Source organism: Pristiophorus japonicus, chromosome 15, assembly GCF_044704955.1.
Source record: "Pristiophorus japonicus isolate sPriJap1 chromosome 15, sPriJap1.hap1, whole genome shotgun sequence".
Taxonomy (NCBI): Eukaryota; Metazoa; Chordata; class Chondrichthyes; family Pristiophoridae; genus Pristiophorus; species Pristiophorus japonicus.
The window spans coordinates 126,439,697-126,461,600 of NC_091991.1; the positions used below are offsets into that span (position 1 = coordinate 126,439,697).

The 21,904-nt window shown below is 47.8% G+C and overlaps 1 protein-coding gene across 1 annotated transcript in view; it reads right to left on the bottom strand.

Moving 5' to 3' along the window:
• rgs11 (regulator of G protein signaling 11) overlaps positions 1 to 21,904 on the bottom strand; it is a 247,511-nt gene that overhangs the window by 196,679 nt on the left and 28,928 nt on the right. Inside the window, exon 3 of the mRNA XM_070856713.1 lies at positions 6,900 to 6,950. Within this exon, the coding sequence (XP_070712814.1) occupies positions 6,900 to 6,950 (51 nt within the window). The remainder of the gene's footprint in view (positions 1 to 6,899; positions 6,951 to 21,904) is intronic.

Below are 21,904 nucleotides of genomic sequence, written 5' to 3' on the forward strand. Positions count from 1 at the left end.
AGTAACTATTAGTTGTTTCTCGCTACAGGACCAATACCCGCTACCTAAGGCAGACGACCTATTTGCGACACTGGCAGGAGGCAAGACGTTTTCCAAGCTCGACCTGATTTCGACCTACATGAAGCAGGAACTGGAGGAGTCTTCGAAGGGCCTCACCTGTATCAACACGCACAAGGGACTGTTCATCTACAAAAGATGCCCGTTTGGAATTCAGTCGGCTGCAGCGATCTTCCAGAGAAACATGGAGAGCCTACGCAAGTCGGTACCACGCACAGTGGTTTTTCAGGACGTCATATTGGTCACGGGTCGGGACACCGTCGAGCACCTACAAAACCTGGAGGAGGTCCTCCAGCGACTGGATCGCGTAGGGCTGCAGTTGAAGAGGTCAAAATGCGTTTTCATGGCAACAGAAGTGGAGTTTTGGGGGAGAAAGATCACGGCGGATGGCATTCGACCCACAGATGCCAAGTCAGAGGCTATCAGGAACGCACCCAGGCCACAGAAAGTCATGGAGCTGCAGTCGTTCCTGGGACTCAACTATTTTGGTAACTTCCTACCGGGGTTAAGCACCCTCTTAGAGCCCCTACATGTGTTATTGCATAAAGGTGAGAACTGGATATGGGGGGGAAAAAAACAAGTAATTGCTTTGGAGAAAGCCAGAAACATTTTATGCTCTAACAAGCTGCTTGTATTGTATAACTCGTGTAAAAAACTTGTGCTAGCATGTGATGCGTCGTCGTACGGAGTTGGGTGTGTATTACAACAAGCTAACGTTGCGGGGAAGTTGAAACCTGTCGCCTATGCCTCTAGGAGCTTGTCTAAGGCCGAGAGGGCCTACAGCATGATTGAGAAAGAGGCATTAGCATGTGTGTTCGGGATAAAGAACATGCATCAGTACCTATTTGGCCTCAAATTTGAGCTGGAAACCAATCACAAGCCCCTCATATCCCTGTTCGATGAAAACAAGGGGATAAATGCTAATGTCTCAGCCCGCATACAAAGGTGGGCACTCGCGCTATCAGCGTATAACTATACCATCTGCCACAGGCCAGGCACCGAGAACTTTGCGATGCTCTCATTCGGCTACCATTGCCCACCACGGGGGTGGAAATGGCGCAGTCTGCAAACTTGTTGATGGTGGCGCAGCCAGCAGACTTGTTGATGGTCATGGAAGCGTTTGAAAATGATAAATCACCTGTCATGGCCCACCAGATTAGGACTTGGACCAGCCAAGATCCTCTGCTGTCCCGAGTAAAAAAACTGTACTGCATGGGAGCTGGGCCAGCATTCCCATTGAAATGCAAGAGCTAATCAAACCATTCCAGCGGCGAAAGGACGAGCTGTCCATTCAGGCAGACTGCCTATTGTGGGGTAACCGCATAGTGCTACCAAAAAAGGGCAGGGAGACGTTCATCTCAGATCTCCACAGCACACATCCGGGTATAGTAATGATGAAAGCGATAGCCAGATCCCACGTGTGGTGGCCCAGTATCGACTCTGACTTAGAGTCCTGTGTACGGCAATGCAGCCTATGTGCTCAGTTGAGCAACGCGCTCAGAGAGGCACCACTAAGTTTGTGGTCCTGGCCCTCCAGACCATGGTCAAGGATCCATGTCGACTATGCGGGCTCGTTTCTCGGTAAAATGTTCCTGGTGCGGTGGATACTTTTTCAAAATGGATTGAATGTGAAATAATGTCGGGAAGCACCGCCACCGCCACCATTGAAAGCCTGAGGGCCATGTTTGCCACCCACGGCCTGCCTGACATACTGGTCAGTGATAACGGGCCATGTTTCACCAGTGCCAAATTCAAAAAATTAATGACCCGTAATGGGATCAAACATGTCACCTCGGCCCCGTTTAAACCAGCCTCCAATGGGCAGGCAGAGCGGGCAGTACAAACCATCAAACAGAGCCTTAAACAAGTCACAGAAGGCTATCTCCAAACCCGCCTGTCCAGAGTACTGCTCAGCTACCGCAAGAGACCCCACTCGCTCACAGGGGTGCCCCTGGCTGAGCTAGTCATGAAAAGGACACTTAAAACCAGACTCTCGCTGGCTCACCCCAACCTGCATGATCAGGTAGAGAGCAGGCCACAGCAACAAAATGTAAATGATGGTCGCGCCACTGTGTCACGGGAAATTGATCTGAATGACCCTGTGTATGTGCTCAACTATGGACATGGTCCCAAGTGGATTGCGGGCACGGTGATAGCTAAAGAAGGGAGTAGGGTGTTTGTAATCAAACTAGACAATGGACAATTTTGCAGAAAGCACCTGGACCAAACGAGGCTGCAGTTCACAGACTGCCTTGAACAACCCACAGCAGACACCACCTTTTGAGAGCCCACAACACACACCCAAAGGATCAATGACACCACCCCGGACCAGGAAATCAAACCCATCACGCCCAACAGCCCAGCAAGGCCAGGCGCACCCAGCAGCTCTGCAGGGCCAACAACGCGCCAGCCCAGCGAGGGCACAGCCAAAATACCGGAACAGACAATTTTACCGAGGAGGTCCACCAGGGTAAGAAAGGCTCCCGACCGCCTCACCTTGTAAATAGTTTTCACTTTGACTTTTGTGGGGGGGGGCGGTGGGGGGAGGAGTGATGTTGTGTATCTGTAAAGCATGCACTCCCATGTTCCGCCACCAGGGAGTGCATCCCCTGAAATCGCAAGGGACTCCAGCATCCCTTGGGAGCACTGTATATAAGCCGGCCTCTAAGGCCTGTTCCTCACTCTGGAGTGTCTTAATAAAGACTGAGGTCACTGTTACTTTAACCTCCCTGTGTGCAGTCTCACCTGTGTTAGGAACACAATACCCGGCACCACTCTCAGATTGAACCAGAATGTTAGAACCTCAGCATCCTATTTGACCCTGAACTGGTGACCCCCATACCTTCATCACAAAAACCAAATACTTCCACCTCTTTAATATCGCCCGTCTCCGCCCATTTGCTGCTGAAATCCTCATCTATACTTTTGTTACTTCCAGACTCGACTATTCCAAGGCTCTCCTGATTCCTATCTTCCACCCTCCATACACTTGAGCTCATCCAAACCTCTGCTGCCCATATTCTAACCCGCATCAAGTCCCATAATCTTTTCAGCTTGCTGGCCTGCTGAAAAGCTGAACTTCTTTGCTAATGTTATCGTGTCTAGTTTTGCATAGGAGCAATTCTTGGAGCAGCACTTTGGACTCAATTTTCCACAACCCCTTTTTTCGGCGCACTTACCTTAAATGCGCTGACTTTGCGCACTGGAAACGGCGGCAAAAAAAAGTGGCCCCATCCTGCCCGCTCTGCCGAGTCTCCGGTGTCCCAGTGTGGCGTAGATAGTGAAATGGGGGGCGGAGCAACAGCCCAGCGCAGAAAACACTGCCGAGTGCTGCGCGCATGCGCAGTGAAGTCTGCGCGCATGCTCCTCACCCTCCCAGCGTGTCCTGCGGGCTGTGAGCAGGACCCGATACTCGCAGCCCCTATCCCCGGCCGAAGGGACGCCCCGATGTTCGCCGCACCCTATCCCCGACCGAGTGGCCTCCCGCACAGGCCGGCCGGCCCGCTGACTTCCCGGGCCGAGGTAGGACTTGAGTTTTTTTTTTAATTTATTGATGGTTGTGCTTTGTTTAGTGAGGAGAATTTTGATTGGATGGTGGGGGAAAAGAGAGTGTTTTGATGGCGGGGGTGAAACTTTAGAAAAAAAAAAAACTTGTTTCTGGCATAAAGGTAGGACTTCTATTTTTTATTCGTTATTGATTGCTTATCACTTTTTGTGGTTTGTAAGTCTTGGTGCTTTAAATGTACTAACCTGCGCCGAATTCTTAACTGCCCGCAATGTTTTTCAGAGCTGGCCTCATATGCTGACCTAAGTCGATTTGGAGTAAGTTTTAACTGGCCAAAGTGGCATAAATGGCCAAAACTGGCGTAAGTGGCTCGGAATGCCCCCTTTTGAAAAAAAAACTAAAAAAAAAATCGTACCTCACTGAGTTAATCTGGAGAAAGTTTATTGGGGAAAATGGTGTTTTTTTTCAACTTGCGCCAGAAAAACCAACTTACTCAAAAAAATTTGGAGCAAGTCATGGCCAAAATTAAGCCCTAAATACAGTCAAATAGTCCATGAGTGCTTTCTACTTGTAATGCACCAATATTTTAGCAGTTTTACCATTTCACTAAAATTAGTGGCCAGAGAAAAATATGACCTTGTGTCGCTAATAATGAGCTGAAAATTGTGGCCTCGCCGGGTGCATACGCATCTGAAGAGGCCGTGCAAATGCCAGTTCTTGGCGCGCGATGCACATGTGCTGAGAACCGGCTTTTGCGATTTATTTTGACAGATCATATGCAGCCCTGGGAGAAGGACATTCGCACGGCAGAGATTGGGCTATTTGCCTAACTCTTGCCCAGTGAATGTCCTTCAAACTCTTATGCCTGATAAAAGCAGGCGTATAGCCTACTTTTACCAGCGTTAAGAGTTTTAAAACATAGAAAAATTAAATTGAAATCATTCATTTTTATATTAAAAACCCTGTCCATTAAGGTAAGTTTATTTTCAACCCTATTAAAACACATTAAAAAAACTTCAAACACATTTTTTTTTCTAAAATAGTTAATTCAATTTCAATTAAATGTAACTATGTGAGGTGTTTTTTTTATTTATTGTGTTGTGTTTCTTGTTTTAGGGGGGTTTTCTCATCGATAATAATGGGAACTCATAGAAACAGAGCTCCCATTACTAATAATGCGAATACTACAAAATGATTGGTGGTCCAGGCTCATGATTCCAGGATACGAATACATACCTGGAGGACATATTCCCGTGCGCTGTACAGAAAATGGAGGCCTTTGACTGGAATCCTACGTTCCTCCGGGACCATCAGGTATTTTAGTAAAAAATTTCGGGTCGGAGGCGTTTGTCTGAAGGAAGCCTTCGACCGCAATTCCAGCCCCTCCCCCACCCCCACCCCCACCCCAATATTACTGCGTGTGCACATTTGTGTAAACAATTATAGAAGCTCCAAAAATATTGGGCTGGATCAAGTTAGAAAAATATGGTGTGTTAACAACACGTGGCATTATTAATGTGTAAAGTGACCAGCAAGATCCGGCCCATTACAACTCCCAGCATCCCTTGTATGTGTATAGCCACAGATATACACACGAATCCTGAAACACTCATTCCTTAAAATAATGTATTCACTCTGTCAGCCTTTAAATCATTGATTGCTGCAGTTAATATGGTCACCCGCAAAGTGAGAAAGGTTAAAATCAAGTGGAGTCAAAATATTCCATAGCAATTAGCAACTGGCAGTTTTCTGCAGGAGGTTTCTAAGCTATTTTGATTATCGGCATGTTTTAGGTTTCTTCAGTGTAAAATCTTATCAACATTACAAATGGTTCTACTGACCACAGAGGCAAGCTTTAACGTGACAGGATAGCAAATTAAGGGGTGAAATTGCCCTGCACCTCGATTGGGGGCGGTAACCTGCTTGGGGCGGTACTTCCTGTGCCTGGCATGGAAGTCCTGCCCAGCCGCGGAATTTGCCTTCCTGTCCCTCGGAAGAAGTGGAACACAGTATCGCACGCTCCATTTCTTCTTGAGGCGGGTGCAATGGCGCTAATGGGGCGTGAACAGGAGCGCTACATGGATGCTCTGCGTAGGGCTGAGGCGTTTCAACACCCCTCCCCTTCGCTTAAAGGGGAAGGCCGCTGCGCGCTCTGCAGGGCTTCTGATGGCCTCCGCTGGATCACCAGGGCAGTGTGGGACCGGGGTTGCACGATGACGGCTTGGACCACACTAGGGGACAAGTATTGGAGACGACCAGTGAGTTGGCAAAACCAGCAAGATGGCGGCATGGGGTGCTCACAACCTCCCCATTATCTTCCACTCCGCGAGTGGAGGTTGGCCCGCAAGGCTGGAGCTGACACCCGCTCGTGCCATCCTCGCGGGGCGCGGGCCATTATCCGCCTCAGGGCGGAAAGGGGTCACCGCGCACAGCGATGACATCATTGGCAGTTGTACGGCGGCAGAGGGCGCTACCCGTGGAGCGGCCATGGCAGGGCTTCCGCTAACTCCTGGGCAATTTCGCGGTAGCGCCAGCCCACCCCGGGCAAAATATGCATGTACTGGGGGTGCTAACAGGCGTTGCAAAAAGAGGTCATTCTGACCCCCAAGTGCGTTACATTAACTCTCTGTGAATACCAACACATTGACCCTGAATTTCCTCTGACGTTTAGTCACTACATCACCACAACTTCAGTGGAAGTGCTTCCGGCAAAGTTACGGAGGCGCAGGGACAGAATGTCTAAGGAAATTCAGGGCCATAATTTACTGAAAGACAATGTATAAAATGTTGTCAATTATAACAGAAAGAGGATTGGTGAAGAAAATGAGCACTGATTTATCTGTACATTTACTGCAGAAACTATACAAATCAACAGCCTGAGACATTAGAGAAAACTGACTTGCTTATAATGCTTCACAGGAGAATAACAATTTTATATATATCCATCTGGCTTTTGTTTCAATACAGTTTTGTAACCCCCACTACATGCACTACTCTCTATTGCAAGATCTCGGAAGAGGCGCATATGGCAAGTAGCTCGTCTGCACTCAATGTCTGCCCTCCATGGTCCAACTGAGATCAGAAACTCTTTTGGAAGGGAACTTCAGCTGCCGACCAACATTTGACCATTGCCCGGCACAGCACAGTGCACTGCCACTGAGACAGCTCCATTAAAATGTCATATTGAGAACAGTAATATTTAGCAGTATACCAGTTCTTTTAACATGAAATCACAGAAGTTAATAAAACAATTTTTTACATTCAGCCTAAAGAAACAATGTCCTATCTAACGTTTCTCAAAATGATGAATGGAATTGATGAAAGCAGTTTCACTTACCTTCTTCCGATATAGAAAAGTTTTGAAAAATCCATTCAACAATATCATTGCCTGCAAAAAAAATAAACTGGAATGAAATATTTTCCCAGTAAACAATTCAAAGTGACCAAAAGCAGATTAGTTTTAAAAATTATTAAAATATGCAATAATTTATATTTTATAAAATATGATTGGCTATGTTCTTGATCAATTAAATTCAGTGCAATTGCTTTTAATAGAGTTTACTTTCTATCTAGTGTATATTTTATATATCAGTGCTACAAAAAATAACATTTTACTTGCACTGACATTGCTGGAGCATTATCTAACTACTATTAGTACTTTATAAGAGCCGGTTCCCAATTGGCCCTTCACTGGCAGCATGTGAGATCTGTGGAATTGGCAATAAGCCTGAACATACTCAACACTCAACTCCTGATTCCAAGAGGAGAATAATTCTATGCGACCAATCTGTTGAACGTCCGTATAAAATGAGTGCTAGGAAGCCTCCAAGCTGTTCATAGGAACACAACAGGAGCAGGAGTAGTCCATATGGCTCCTCGAGCTTGCTCCACCATTCAATATCATGGCTGATCATCTAACTCAACTCCACTTTCTCGCTCTATCCCCATATCCCTTGATTCCCTTAGTGTCCAAAAGTCTATTGACCTCGGTCTTCAATATGCTCAATGACTGAGCATCCACAGCCCTCTAGGGAAGAGAATTTCAAAGATTCACAACGCTCTGAATGAAGAAGTTTCTCCTCATCTCAGTCCTAAATAGCCGACTCCTTATCCTGAGACTGTGACCCCTAGTTCTAGATTCTCGATAAGTCCACAGATTAGAGGTAGGTTACCTAAATTTTGGCATTTGGTGGACGATTTTAACTCCGGGCCAGTCTTATCACTTTTCTCTTCCCTCTACATCCTTACCAATAGCAAGAGACCTGAATGGAGGAGAATCCCTCTCAGGAAGCACCGACACGCATTCCATCACTCCCATACACCAGCACAAAGACTGACACTTACAGCTGTGTTTCAGTAGTGTTGGTCAATACTTCAGCCACTAACCACACGCGGCTAATTATGAATTCAGATGTGGTTAATTGGGGTACTACTAAAGTGAATAAAAATTGAGTAGTATTCACACAGCGTATGCATGTGTACCGGATCCATTTTGTGCACTTGTTGGTAAAATGGTAAGATGAAAAGCAGAGTCTGAGGGTTTTTTTGATCATTGTGTGTGCTTTACTGTTTATTGGTTGTCTGCTAAAATTATGTGAAAATGCCAGACTTCAGCACCATGGAAACACCAGCAACACTGTGGGGAGGGGCACTGTCATTGTGGTCAATGCAACCAATCGGAATAATCGCTCCAGCTGGCAGAAGAAAGCAAACGAACCAATAACGAGAAGCTCCAACACAGCACGTCATGGCAATGGAAAAGCAGCATCCAATCACGTTCCGGACAGAAAGCAGCGGCATGTTTGGCGCGTCCCGTGTGCATCAACACTCGCAGCAATCACTCTGATGAAGTCAAACTGTTGCTTACAACTGCTGGACACAAACCTAGAAGCTGCACCAAGACATGCTGGGACCGAAATTGACCACCACCCGAAACGAGGTGCACCTACCGTTTTCAAAGTGTTCTGGCCGCCCCAATGTGGCCATTCCTTAGAATTTCAGCACATCAGGATTTTTTTTTGGAGCGGGGCGGATGTGGAGGCGGGGCGAAGTGACTGACACTGCAAGGCTGATGCGTCACAACGTGTCTCCCCTTCAGTTAAAAGGTAGGCCCCGCTGCGAACTCTGCAGCCACTTTAGTGGCAATCTCAGGGCTGCCAGTGAGGGTTTTGGCCGGGCCAGCGGCCTGGCACCCAAGAGGGGTACCAGGCTGCCTGCTGGCGGCCCAGCTGAACCCACGGCCATAATTGACGGCCCGACCTGGCAGTCGGCTGATAAAATAAAATAACATGGCGTTGTCGGCAGTGCGGCACGGCAGAAGCGGTCAGTGGCACCGACCGGCAGCAGGGCTGCTCCCATGGGGCAATTCCGGGAAAGGGCAAATTTCCCAAGGTGCAATTTCAGGAAGGGGTCCCCGCCGGTCGGTAAGTGCGTACACGCCACGATGGGAAAATGGGCGGGGCGGTCCCAGACACCGCTCCAAACCTGTGGAAGGGCAATTTTCAAAATGGCGGGTCCTCCGCAGAGACTCGGCGGCCATTCCGCACCTGACCCATGGCCTACACTTTCAGGCGGCCAGAGGCCTTGTAGAAAGGGGACATTTCGGCCCCACTGCATCTGATCAATTTATGCCAGAATTCTAAACTTTGCTGAATGAGAAAGATTGCAAAGTTTTGCACTGTATGATGGTAGATGTTTTGAAAGTGAATATACACGTGAAGCAAAGCTCCCTCTAATTTGCAGTATAAGTGCGCGGTCCCTTTAACTGTGCTGCGTAGTATCTCCCAGCGGCAGCGGCTGGTGAGCGGCCTGCATGGGACTTCCCAATTGGTGCACGGACGTGAAGTACAGTTACTCAAGTTGCACGCAAGGCATTTTCTACTAAAATGAGTACATGTGGCTAAAACAGTGATGGTTAGTCAGCAATTTCTATTGGACAACACTGGGTGAGAGAGTGAGGTAGAGTGGGCTACACATGGTGAAACACCTAGTACTAGTGAGAGCAGTAGGTACTGGTGACGGGCACAGTCCTGGAGACAGCTCGCCAGAGGAAGAGATCCTCACCAAGCCCTGCTGAGGTGGACAGAGATGAGAACTTCAGGGGCCCAGCAACAAAAAGAAAATTGCTTGCATCACACAAGCAGTGACATCAGCTATTGGAAGACCTGCCATGGTATTTCACTACCAGGGCTGAAAGTGCAGAGGAATTCACTCAGGCTTTGTGGTGTCAGCTAGCATGGCATCAGCAGTCTGCAGTCTACCATGGAGTGTGTGGTCATCTCCAGGGAGGCTGCAGCCAGGCCCTCGCAACATGAGTCAATAGAAACAGAAATTTACTGCGCAGAAGGAGGCCATTTCAGCCCATCGTGTCCACGCCAGCCGACTAAGAGCCACTCGTCCCTCGGTCAGCAGCCCTGAAGGTTACATATAAACATGTTCACAGACTTTTCAGCTCAAATGGATGCCATGCTCACTCTGGGCTCAAAGCTTTGCTGTGCCTTGGAGAGGCAGACATCCACCTTGGCGAGGGAGATGTCCACCTTGGGCCCAGATTGATGGAGCAAATGGTTAGGAGCTTTCAAGGCAACACTCATGTTCTGCAGTCTGTTCTCCCACAGATCGGTGGAAGTGCTGAGACCCAGCTTCATGGCACAGTGGAAGCAGCATGTGTTGTCCTCGCTCAGCATGTCTGCTTCCTCACCATCCCCTCGACCAATACCAGCCATGGGGCTCGAAAGCCAGATGGGCCAGACTGCCCCAGCAGCTGCTGAAGTGCTCCAGTCTGCAGCCAGGTCCTCAGAGACTTGAGCTCCCAGAAGTCACACGCATCAAGGTTTCTCCTCATGAGCAGCAGCAGCTCTCTCGCTGGGGCAGCACCTTGTAGGAGTAGTAGAGTGAGTAAACCTTTTAAGAAAAGCACCAAGGACTAATTACTTGGGTGACAACGCAATTCAGGACAATATTCTGTTTGGAATTAATATCAACACCTTTATTCATTTGCAAGTATGGTCTAGAATTTCTTATTACAGCTTCTTAGTCTGCATTGCTAGAATTTCATTGACATAGAAACTGGCTGAATGGTTTCAATGTTCTTCAATGCATAATCAAGGGAGCGGTGAAGAAGTAATAATGGCTGTTAATGCTGAAGGGCTTTTTCTGATTTGTGAAATAAGGGGATTGAGGAGATCATTGAGGAGGGGATTTCCAAAAGGCATTCGATAAGATGCCACATAAAAGGTTACTGCACAAGAGAAAAGGGTTGAGGATAATATTATCATGGATAGAGGATTGGCTAACTAACAGAAAACAGAGTCGGGATAAATGGATCATTTTCCAGTTGGCAAACAGAAACTAGTGGGGTGCCACAGGGATCATGCTGGGGCCTCAACTATTTACAATCTATATTAATGACTTGGATGAAGGGACCAAGTGTAATGTAGCCAAGTTTGCTGATGATACAAAGATGGGTGGGAAGGCAAGTTGTGGGAAGGACACAAAGGGGCCGAAATTCAGGGTCCAGATAAGGCCCGTTGCCGGCGTTTTGTGACAGCCATGCAGCAGAATCGAGTGCCTGCCACGTTGCAATCGATTGGCCGCCACGATCCAAATTTATCCCCGGGATTGTTCGGGCGGTCTCCACTTCCGTCCTGCTGCTGTCGACCGCCCCAAGCGTGTCGTCAAAGTGCGCACCGCTGATCTCCCGTACCTCCATCCCACTCCATGCAAAATTTACCTGAAAAAGTGCACGATCTGCCACGCGGTGCCCCCGACAGCTTTTTCTGTCGGTGCACCTTGTTTTCTGAGTGTGATCCACGGCATTGCAGCTGCCCTTCAAAGGGAGGGCGCACTGCCGCGACCGCCTTGTTTTTTTTTTGCCGGCCGACTTCCCGATTGGCCGGACAATTATGGCCCCGGGTTCGGCCAGAACGCCAACAGGCCGAAACCCTCCCTGGTGGTCCAGTGGCCTAACTTTAAAAAATCACTGCTTCTCTCCCCTTTAAATGAGGGCAGAAACGTGGTGATACACTGACGTCATCACCGCTGAGCAACAGTGGCGGAGACTCTGTCCCGCTCCCACTTCCGCCCCTCACCAACACATGATCAACTTCCAGTCCGCTCCAAAAAAATTGCCAAAGAGGTGAAAATGAATCAAGCATTCGCCTCATCACACCCGATGGTAAAAACATCCAGAAAAAGGTAAATGTTCAGCTTTCAGGCAGGCCTGAATTTCGGCCCCAAATAATCTGCAAGGGAATATAGACAGGCTAAGTGAGTGGGCAAACATTTGGCAGATGGAATATAATGTGGGAAAGTGTGAGGTTATCAACTTTGGCAGGAAAAATAAAAAAAAAAAAGAAAGAATTTAAAAGGAGAGAGATTACAAAATGCTGCAGTACAGTGGGACCTGGGGGTCCTTGTGCGTGAAACACAAAAAGTCAGTATGCAGGTACAGCAAGTAATCAGGAAGGCAAATGGAATGTGTAGTGTATGGAGAAAGAATCAGACTGAACACTGAGCTCAAAGTAAAGTGTGACCTTAGTCTTTTTTGCAGGTCTCCAGAGTGCCTCTCTAACCTGTGAAGCCTCCTTAAATACCTGTGCTCCCAAGAGATTATGGGATCCCTTGGGACTCCAGGGGAATGAGCCTTCTGGTGGCTCTACAGAGTAAATATATATAATACTCCTCCACCCACCCGCCCCCCACAAAGTCATTAGTGTGACTATTTACAATGTGAGTCGATCTGGGGCCCTTCTTGCCCTGGTTGATCGTCTCGGTGTGAAAGTTGGTATTGTTGAATCATTTGTTGGGCCCTTGCTGGGCTGCTGTGGATGATGGGTTCTGCTTCATGGTCAACCGTGATGCTGGTTGCCATTAGTGTGTATGTTGGGGGATCAAAAAAGGTAGGGTCCAAGGTGGGTTGCTCAGGGTAGACCGTGAATCTGAGTTTGATTTGATCCAAGTGTTTCCGGTGAATGAGTCCATTTGAAAGTTTGACCCGAAACACCCTGCTCCCCTCTTTGGCCATGACAGTGCCGGGAAGTCACTTGGGACCTTGTCCATAATTCAATGCAGGATCATTGATTTCAATCTCGCGTGACACATTTGCACTATCATGGTATGCACTTTGTTGAAGCCGCCTGCTCTCTACCTGTTCATGTAGATCAGGGTGAACTAACAAATGTCTTGTCTTAAGTGCTCTTTTCATGAGCAGTTCAGCAGGTGGGATCCCAGTGAGTGGGGTCTCGTGCGGTAGCTAAGCAGAACTCAAGATAGGCGAGTCTGCAGTGCGCCTTCAGTTACCCTCTTCAAGCCTTGCTTGATGGTTTGCACTGCTCTCTCTGCCTGACCATTGGACGCTGGTTTAAATGGGACAGATGTGACATGTTTGATCCTGTTACGGGTCATGAACTCAGCACTAGTAAAACATGGCCCGTTGTCGCTCACCAGGACATCGGGTAAGCCGTGTGTGGCAAACATGGCCCGCAGGCTTTCAGTAATGGCAGCGAACGTGCTAGCCGACATTATCTCACATTCAATCCACTTGGAGTACGCGTCTACAACCACAAGGAACATTTTACCCAAGAACGGGCCTGCATAGTTGACGTGTACCTTAGACCACGGTTTGGAGGGCCAAGACCATAAACTTAGCAGCGCCTCCCTGGGTACATTGCTTAACTGCGAGCATGTATTACATCTGTGAACGCAGGACTCTAAGTCCGCATCGATACCGGGCCACCACACGTGGGATCCGGCTGTCGCTTTCATCATTACAATGCCTGGGTGGGTACTGTGGAGGTCATTGATGAAGGTATCTTTACCCTTCTTGGGGACCACTACTCGATTGCCCCACAGAAGGCAGTCTGCCTGTATAGACATTTCACCATTGCGCCGCTGGAACGGCTTTATCTCTTCCTGCATTTCCACTGGGACACTGGACCAGCTCCCATGAAGCACACAGCTTTTGACTAGAGATAATAAGGGGTCCTGGCTTGTCCAGGTTTTGATCTTCCTGGCAATGACGGGTGATTGCTCACTCTCAAATGCTTCCATAACCATGGCTCGATCTGCGGGTTGCACCATTTCCACCCCCGTGGTGGGCAATGGCAGCCTACTGAGAGCATCGGCGCAGTTTTCTGTGCCTGGCCTGTGGTGGATGGCATAGTTGTATGTGGATAACGTGAGCGCCCATCTCTGGATGTGGGCCGATGCGTTGGTATTTATCCCTTTATTCTCGGAGAACAGGGATATAAGTGGCTTATGGTCAGTTTCCAATTTGAATTTTAGCCCAAACAGGTATTGATGCATTCTTTACCCCATAGACACACGCTAACGCTTCTTTCTCAATCATGCTGTAGGCTCTCTCAGCCTTAGACAGACTCCTGGATGCATAAGCAACCGGTTGCAGTTGCCCAAAATCATTAGCTTGTTGCAATACACAACCGATGCCATATGACGACACATCACATGCTAGTACCAAATGCTCATATGGATCATACAACACATGCAATTTGTTTGAGCATAACAATTTTCTCGCTTTTACAAAAGCATTTTCTTGGCTTTTGCCCCAAACCCATTCATCCCCTTTTCGTAGTAAGACATGTAGTGGTTCTAACAGTGTGCTGAGACCTGGTAAGAAGTTACCAAAGTAGTACAGGAGTCCCAGAAATGACCGCAGCTCCGTCACGTTCTGTGGCCTCGGTGCGTTCTCGATCGCCTCAGTCTTCACGTTGGTGGGCCTGATGCCGTCCACAGCAATCCTCCTTCCCGGGAACTCCACTTCGGACGCCATGAAAACGCACTTCGAGCGTTTTAACCTGAGCCCCACGTAGTTGAGTCGACTAAGAACCTCCTCCAGGTTCTGCAGATGCTCGACTGTGTTCCAACCTGTGACCAAGGTGTTGTCCTGGAAGACCACGGTGTGCGAGACCGACTTCAGTAAATATTCCATGTTTCTCTGGAATATCGCCGCTGCTGATCGGATTCCAAACGGGCATCTGTTATAAACAAAAAGACCTTTGTGCGTGTTGATGCAGGTGAGGGCCTTCGATGATTCCTCCAGTTCCTACGTTATGTAGGTTGAAGTCAAATCCAGCTTCGTGAATGTCTTTCCTCCCGCCAGCGTTGCAAAGAGTTCGTCTTTAGTAGTGGGTCATGGTCCTGCAGGGAGAAACGATTGATAGTTACTTTGTAATCACCACAGATTCTGATGGTGCCATCTCCCTTGAGGACTGGAACGATAGAACTGGCCCTCTAGCTCGATCTCTACCCTTTCTCTCATCATGTACGGTACTGCTCTCGCCTTGTGATGGATGGGTCACGCCCCCAGAATTAGGTGGATCTGCACTGTTGCTCCTTGGAATTTCCCGATGCCTGGTTCGAACAACGAAGGAAATTTGTTTAAGACCTGGGCACACGAAGTGTCGTCAGCGGGCAATAGCGCTCGGATGTCATCCCAGTTCCAGCGTATCTTTCCCAGCCAGCTCCTGCCGAGCAGCGGGGGACCATCGCCCGGTACCACCCAGAGTGGTAGCTTGTGCACCTCTCCATCGTAGGAGACCTTTACGGTAGCACTGCTGATTACAGGAATCAGTTCTTTCGTGCAAGTTCTTACTTTCGTGCAAACTGGAGTGAAGACTGGTCTTGTGGCCTTGTTGCACCACAACCTTTCGAAAGTCTTTTTGCCCATGATGGACTGTGGCCAGCTCCATTGACACCGGGAGTCCATTTAGTTCAACATTCAGCATTATCGGGGGACAATTCGTGGTGAATGTGTGCACCCCATGTACCTCTGCCTCCTCAATCTGAGGCTCTGGTTCGTCGTGATCTTCCGTGGATCCGTCGTGCTCTGCAACATGGTGGTTTGCAGGTTTAACAGGATTTGCAGCTTGCCTGCACACTCATTGGATGTGTCCCATTGTTCCACAGCCCTTGCAAATGTCATCTTTGAATTGGCATGAATGGAAACGATGATCACCCCCGCAGCACCAACAAGGTGTTAATGGCCTTGCATTCATCACCCTTGATGGTGGACTCACATCTGCGGACATGTAGCTGTAGGTATGTGTGACCTGCCCTGTACGTTACGATTCGAAAATGTCACCACTTTGTTCACAGTACCTGTAGCAGCACTTGGGTGCTGAGAGATTTGCTTCATATTATCATTGGTGGCAATAACTGCCTGGGCTATCGCTATGGCCTTCCTCAAGGTTGGGGTCTCTACAGTCAAAAGTTTGCGAAGTATGGTTTCGTGGCTAATGCCAAGTAGGAAAAAGTCTCCGAGCATGTGCTCCAAATTCACAATGTCCGGCTCGGCGACATAACTCACCATTTCCTGGCCTTCAGACCTTTTGTCGGTGTAGAACCGGTACCTCGCCATCAGAACACTTTCCTTCGGGTTCAAATGCTCTCGGACCAGTGTGCGCAAATTGTCATACGATTTCTCCGTGGGTTTTGCTGGAGTGAGCAGATTCTTCATGAGGCCATACGTTGGTGCCCTACAGACGGTGAGGAGGATCGCCCTTCGTTTGGCAGCGCTCTCTTTCCCCATCTAGCCCGTTGGCCATGAAGTATTGGTCGAGTCGCTCCACAAAAGTTTCCCAATCATCTCCCTCCACGACTTTCTCCAGGATGCCCACTGTTCTCTGCATCTTTAGGTTCGCTATCTGTATCTCGTCGCCAGTTGTAGTGTATGGAGAAAGATCAGACTAAACTCTGAGCTCAAAGTAAAGTGTGACCTTAGTCTTTTATTGCAGGTCTCAAGGAGTGCCTCGCCAACCTGTAAAGCCTCCTTAAATACCTGTGCTCCCAAGGGATTATGGGATCCCTTGGGACTCCAGGGGAATGAGCCCTCTGGTGGCTGTACAGAGTAAACACAAGTATACATATATAACAGAATATTGGCCTTTATTGTAAGAGGGATGGAGTATAAAAGCACAGAAGTCCTGCTACAACTGTACAGGGTATTAGTGAGACCTCACTTAGTACAGTTTTGGTCTCTTTATTTAAGGAGGGACATACTTGCATTGGAGGCTGTTCAGAGAAGGTTCACGAGGTTGATTCCTGAGATGAACGCATGGACTTATGAAGAAAGGTTGAGCAGGTTGGGCCGATACTCATTGTAGTTTAGACGAATGAGAGGTGATCTTATTGAAACATAAGATTCTGAGGGGGCTTGACAAGATAGATGCAGAGAGGATGTTTCCTCTCATGGGGAAATCTAGAACTAGGGGCCACAGATTAGAATAAGGGATCGCCCATTTAGGAGATATTTCTTCTCAGAGAGGGTCGTAAATCTATGGAATTCTTTGCCCCAGAGAACTGTGGAGGCTGGGTCATTGAATAGAAACATAGAAAATACATGCAGGCGCAAACCATTCGGCCCTTCAAGCCTGCACCACCATTCAATATGATCATGGCTGATCATTTTTGCAACTTTTAGTACCCCATTCCTGCTTTCTCTCCATACACCTTGATCCCTTTAACCATAAGGGTCACATCTAACTCCCTTTTGAATATATCTAACGAACTGGCCTCAACAACTTTCTGTGGCAGAGAATTCCACAGGTTCACAATTCTCTGAGTGAAGAAGTTTCTCCTCATCTCGGTCCTAAATGGCTTACCCCTTACCCTTCGACTCTGACCTCTGGTTCTGGACTTCCCCAATATCGGGAACATTCTTCCTGCATTTAACCTGTCCAATCCCGTCAGAATTTTATATGTTTCTATGTGATCCCCTCTCATTCTTCTAAATTCCAGTGAATATGAGCCTAGTCGATCCAGTCTTTCTTCATGTCAGTCTTGCCATCCCAGGAATCAGTCTGGTGAACCTTCACTGCACTCCCTCAATAGCAAGCATGTCCTTCCTCACATTAGGAGACTAAAACTGTACACAATATTCAAGGTGTGGCCTCACCAAGGCCCTGTACAACTGCAGTAAGACCTCTCTACTCCTATACTCAAATCCTCTCGCTATGAAGGCCAACATGCCATTTGCCTTCACCACCTGCTGTACCTGCATGCCAACTTTCAATGTACCATATATTTAAGGTGGTGATACAGATTTTTGAACGATGCGGGAATGAATGGATATGGGGAGCGGGCAGGAAAGTGGAGCCGAGTCCAAGATCAGATCAGCCATGATCTTATTAACTGGGGGAACAGGCTCGAGGCGCCAAATGTCCTACTCCTGCTCCTATTTTTTTATGTTCTTATGTCATTAAAAGTGCTGCTCTATCAACTGCTCCCTGGACTGACTAACTCAAATGTGTTCTGGTGGTCCTCCTTATTGTGATTCTCCCTTACCTTCATCTAAATTTTCCTTGTCTGATGTCTCTTGTTGTTGTTGTTGTTATGTCTCCTCCAACACCCTTTGCCCCTTTGCAGTTATCCTCTGATGCCCTGAATGGTTGGAACAGTGGAGGAATGGATGTATGTGACAGAATGAAGGCGTCATGTCAGCTGCCAGCAAAATTGGTGCAGCATTGCATTATGCTTCTGTGGCGATCACACACCAGTGGAACACTGCTGTAGTGGGTGCCCTTCCTGTTCACATAGAATCATAGCAAATTATGACGCAGAAGGAGGCCTTTCGGCCCATTGTGTTCGTGTTGGTCGAAAGAGAGTAACCCAGCCTAATCCCACCTTCCAGCACTAGGTCCATAGCCCTGTATGTCACAGCTCTTTGTTCTCTTTAAATGTGACATAAGCTGATTGCTCATTTTCTTGTGCTCCGATAGCTCCACGAGTACACACTATTATACCTCGGGACACGAGAGCAGCAGCCAGTGCTGCAAACCGCACACTCATATTCTGGCTGTCGGCAACATCAAGGTAACGTACTTCGATTGCACCGGCACGTTGGCCATTACTGGACTGTGTCATGCAGTTGTGTTCTGCAGACTGGGAGATGCGGGTGATGTCCCCTGTAGCTGCCTGGAAGGAGCCTGTGGTGAGAAAGTTAAGGGCGGTGGTGAATTTGAGACCACTGGCTCAGCGGACCAACAACTGCCTGCCTGGTTCAGCACAGCCTCCTACTGCACAGCTCCTCACAAATATCCAACAAACTGACTCTTGGCCTACACCCCCTGTGGGGCGGGTACGGCCTTCTATCAGCTTAATCTGCTGTCCTCTAACAGGCCCAGCTGCTCCGTGCCCTGGTTCTTCAGGCTGCTGCTGCTCCTCTTTCTGCAACTGTTCATTAATCCAAAGGAGTGAAGCAAAAATAGCACCCATAATAAGCAGTGCGTGCCTGCTGAAGGTAAATAAGGGAAAATTTAAATCAAATGAAACAAATTGGAAGCCCATAACGCCTGTGGTGAAAAATAGAACCACTTTTAAAATGATGGCAGTCAGCCAGTCTTCGTTAAAATCGGAATGGGTTTGAGGCGGGTTTGGTTCCTGTTCCAGAATTTCTGCATTTTAACCTCTGACCTGACCACAACCACCCCTTTTTGCGAGTTAAGATTCAGCCCTTATTTTCCGGGGAGTATGTAGCCTCCTTATTCCTACACAATAATGAAGCAGTCCATACCCACATGCAGCAAGACCCGGACAACATTCAGACTTGGGCTGATAAGTGGCAAGTAACATTTGTGCCACACAAGTGCCAGGTAATGACTATCTCCAACAAGAGAGAGTCGGAGTGCAGCGGCAGGTCAGAGTGCAAAGGTAAGAGTTTGGTAAGTGGGGGAACTTTAAAGGTAAAATAAGATTACAAGTTTAAGTAAAACTGCAATATTAAACTGCAATAGGATTCTTGTAGGTTTAAGCAGAGACAAACAAGCAAGCTAGCTTAGTTAATTGGACAGCTAGTAAAAACTGGTTCTCTAAACAGGCCAGCGGTGAGTCAGCTAGGAACAGTATAAAAAGAAGGGGCTTGGTGCAGTCTTGCTTGGAGTGCAGCGGCAGGTCAGAGTGCAAAGATAAGAGTTTGGCAAGTGGGAGAATTCGGGCAAGTGGGAGCGGGAGGTGTTGCTTTGTCTTGTTTTCCCCACCAGAGCTGACTCCGTAACCAGGGAGGAAAAGAAAACGAAGTGTGACATCACAGCAAGAGGTTTGGGGATGTTGGAGCGGCCTTTAAAGGCCAGCTGGTGCAGCTGCAGCAGGGAGAGAAGGCAAAAAGGTAGAAAGAAATCGAAAGGTGACATCACTGCCAAGGCTGTAAGTGATTGATGAGTAGTTTATTCTTTTTCTTTATCTGTAAGTAACCTTTAGCATTATTGTTGCCAAATTAAGTTAATCTAGGGGTTAAGTCATGGCAGGAGAGCTCAGACACGTGTTATGCTCCTCCTGTACTATGTGGGAAGTCAGGGACGCTTCCAGTGTCCCTGACGACTACATATGTGGGAAGTGTGTCCGACTGCAGCTCCTGACAGACTGTATTGCGGCACTGGAGCTGCGGATGGATTCACTCTGGAGCATCCACGATGCTGAGAATTATGTGAATAGCTTGTTTAGTGAGTTGGTCTTACCGCAGGTAAAGGTTACACAGCCAGATAGGGGATGGGTGACCAACAGGAAGAGCAGTGGAAGGAAGGTAGTGCAGGGGTCCCCTGCGTTCATCCCTCTGCAAAACAGATACACCGCTTTGGGTACTGTTGAGGGGGATGACTCATCAGGGGAGGGCAGCAGCAGCCAAGTTAGCAAAGACAAACGTAGGTCCCCTGCAGCCAGAAACAGGGGAAGTCATAATGGGGAGCAAAGAAATGGCAGACCAATTGAACAAGTACTTTGGTTCGGTATTCACGAAGGAGGACACAAACAACCTTCTGGATATAAAAGGGGTCAGAGGGTCTAGTAAGGAGGAGGAACTGAGGGAAATCCTTATTAGTCGGGAAATTGTGTTGGGGAAATTGATGGGATTGAATGCCGATAAATCCACAGGGCCTGACGGTCTGCATCCCAGAGTACTTAAGGAAGTGGCCTTGGAAATAGCGGATGCATTGACAGTCATTTTCCAACATTCCTTAGACTCTGGATCAGTTCCTATGGAGTGGAGGGTAACCAATGTAACCCCACTTTTTAAAAAAAAGGAGGGAGAGAAAACAGGGAATTATAGACCAGTCAGCCTGACATCCATAGTGGGGAAAATGATGGAATCAATTATTAAAGCTGTCATAGCAGCGCATTTGGAAAGAGGTGACATGATAGATCCAAGTCAGCATGGATTTGTGAAAGGAAAATCATGCTTGACAAATCTTCTGGAATTTTGAGGATGTTTCCAGTAGAGTAGACAAGGGAGAACCAGTTGATGTGGTGTATTTGGACTTTCAGAAGGCTTTCGACAAGGTCCCACACAAGAGATTAATGTGCAAAGTTAAAGCACATGGGATTGGGGGTAGTGTGCTGACGTGGATTGAGAACTGGTTGGCAGACAGGAAGCAAAGAGTAGGAGTAAATGGGTACTTTTCAGAATGGCAGGCAGTGACTAGTGGGGTACCGCAAGGTTCTGTGCTGGGGCCCCAGCTGTTTACATTGTACATTAATAATTTAGACGAGGGGATTAAATGTAGTATCTCCAAATTTGCAGAAGGCACTAAGTTGGGTGGCAGTGTGAGCTGCGAGGAGGATGCTATGAGGCTGCAGAGCGACTTGGATAGGTTAGGTGAGTGGGCAAATGCGTGGCAGATGAAGTATAATGTGGATAAATGTGAGGTTATCCACTTTGGTGGTAAAAAGAGAGAGACAGACTATTATCTGAATGGTGACAGATTAGGAAAAGGGGAGGTGCAATGAGACCTGGGTGTCATGGTACATCAGTCATTGAAGGTTGGCATGCAGGTGGTTAAGAAAGCAAATGGCATGTTGGCCTTCATAGCGAGGGGATTTGAGTACAGGGGCAGGGAGGTGTTGCTACAGTTGTACAGGACCTTGGTGAGGCCACACCTGGAATATTGTGTACAGTTTTGGTCTCCTAACTTGAGGAAGGACATTCTTGCTATTGAGGGAATGCAGCGAAGGTTCACCAGACTGATTCCCGGGATGGAGGGACTGACATATCAAGAAATACTGGATCAACTGGGCTTGTATTCACTGGAGTTCAGAAGAATGAGAGGGGATCTCATAGAAACGTTTAAAATTCTGATGGGTTTTGACAGGTTAGATGCAGGAAGAATGTTCCCAATGTTGGGGAAGTCCAGAACCAGGGGTCACAGTCGAAGGATAAGGGGTAAGCCAGTTAGGACCGAGATGAGGAGAAACTTCTTCACCCAGAGAGAGTGGTGAACCTGTGGAATTCTCTACCACAGAAAGGTGTTGAGGCCAATTCACTAAATATATTCAAAAAGGAGTTAGATGTAGTCCTTACTACTAGGGGGATCAAGGGATATGACGAGAAAGCAGGAA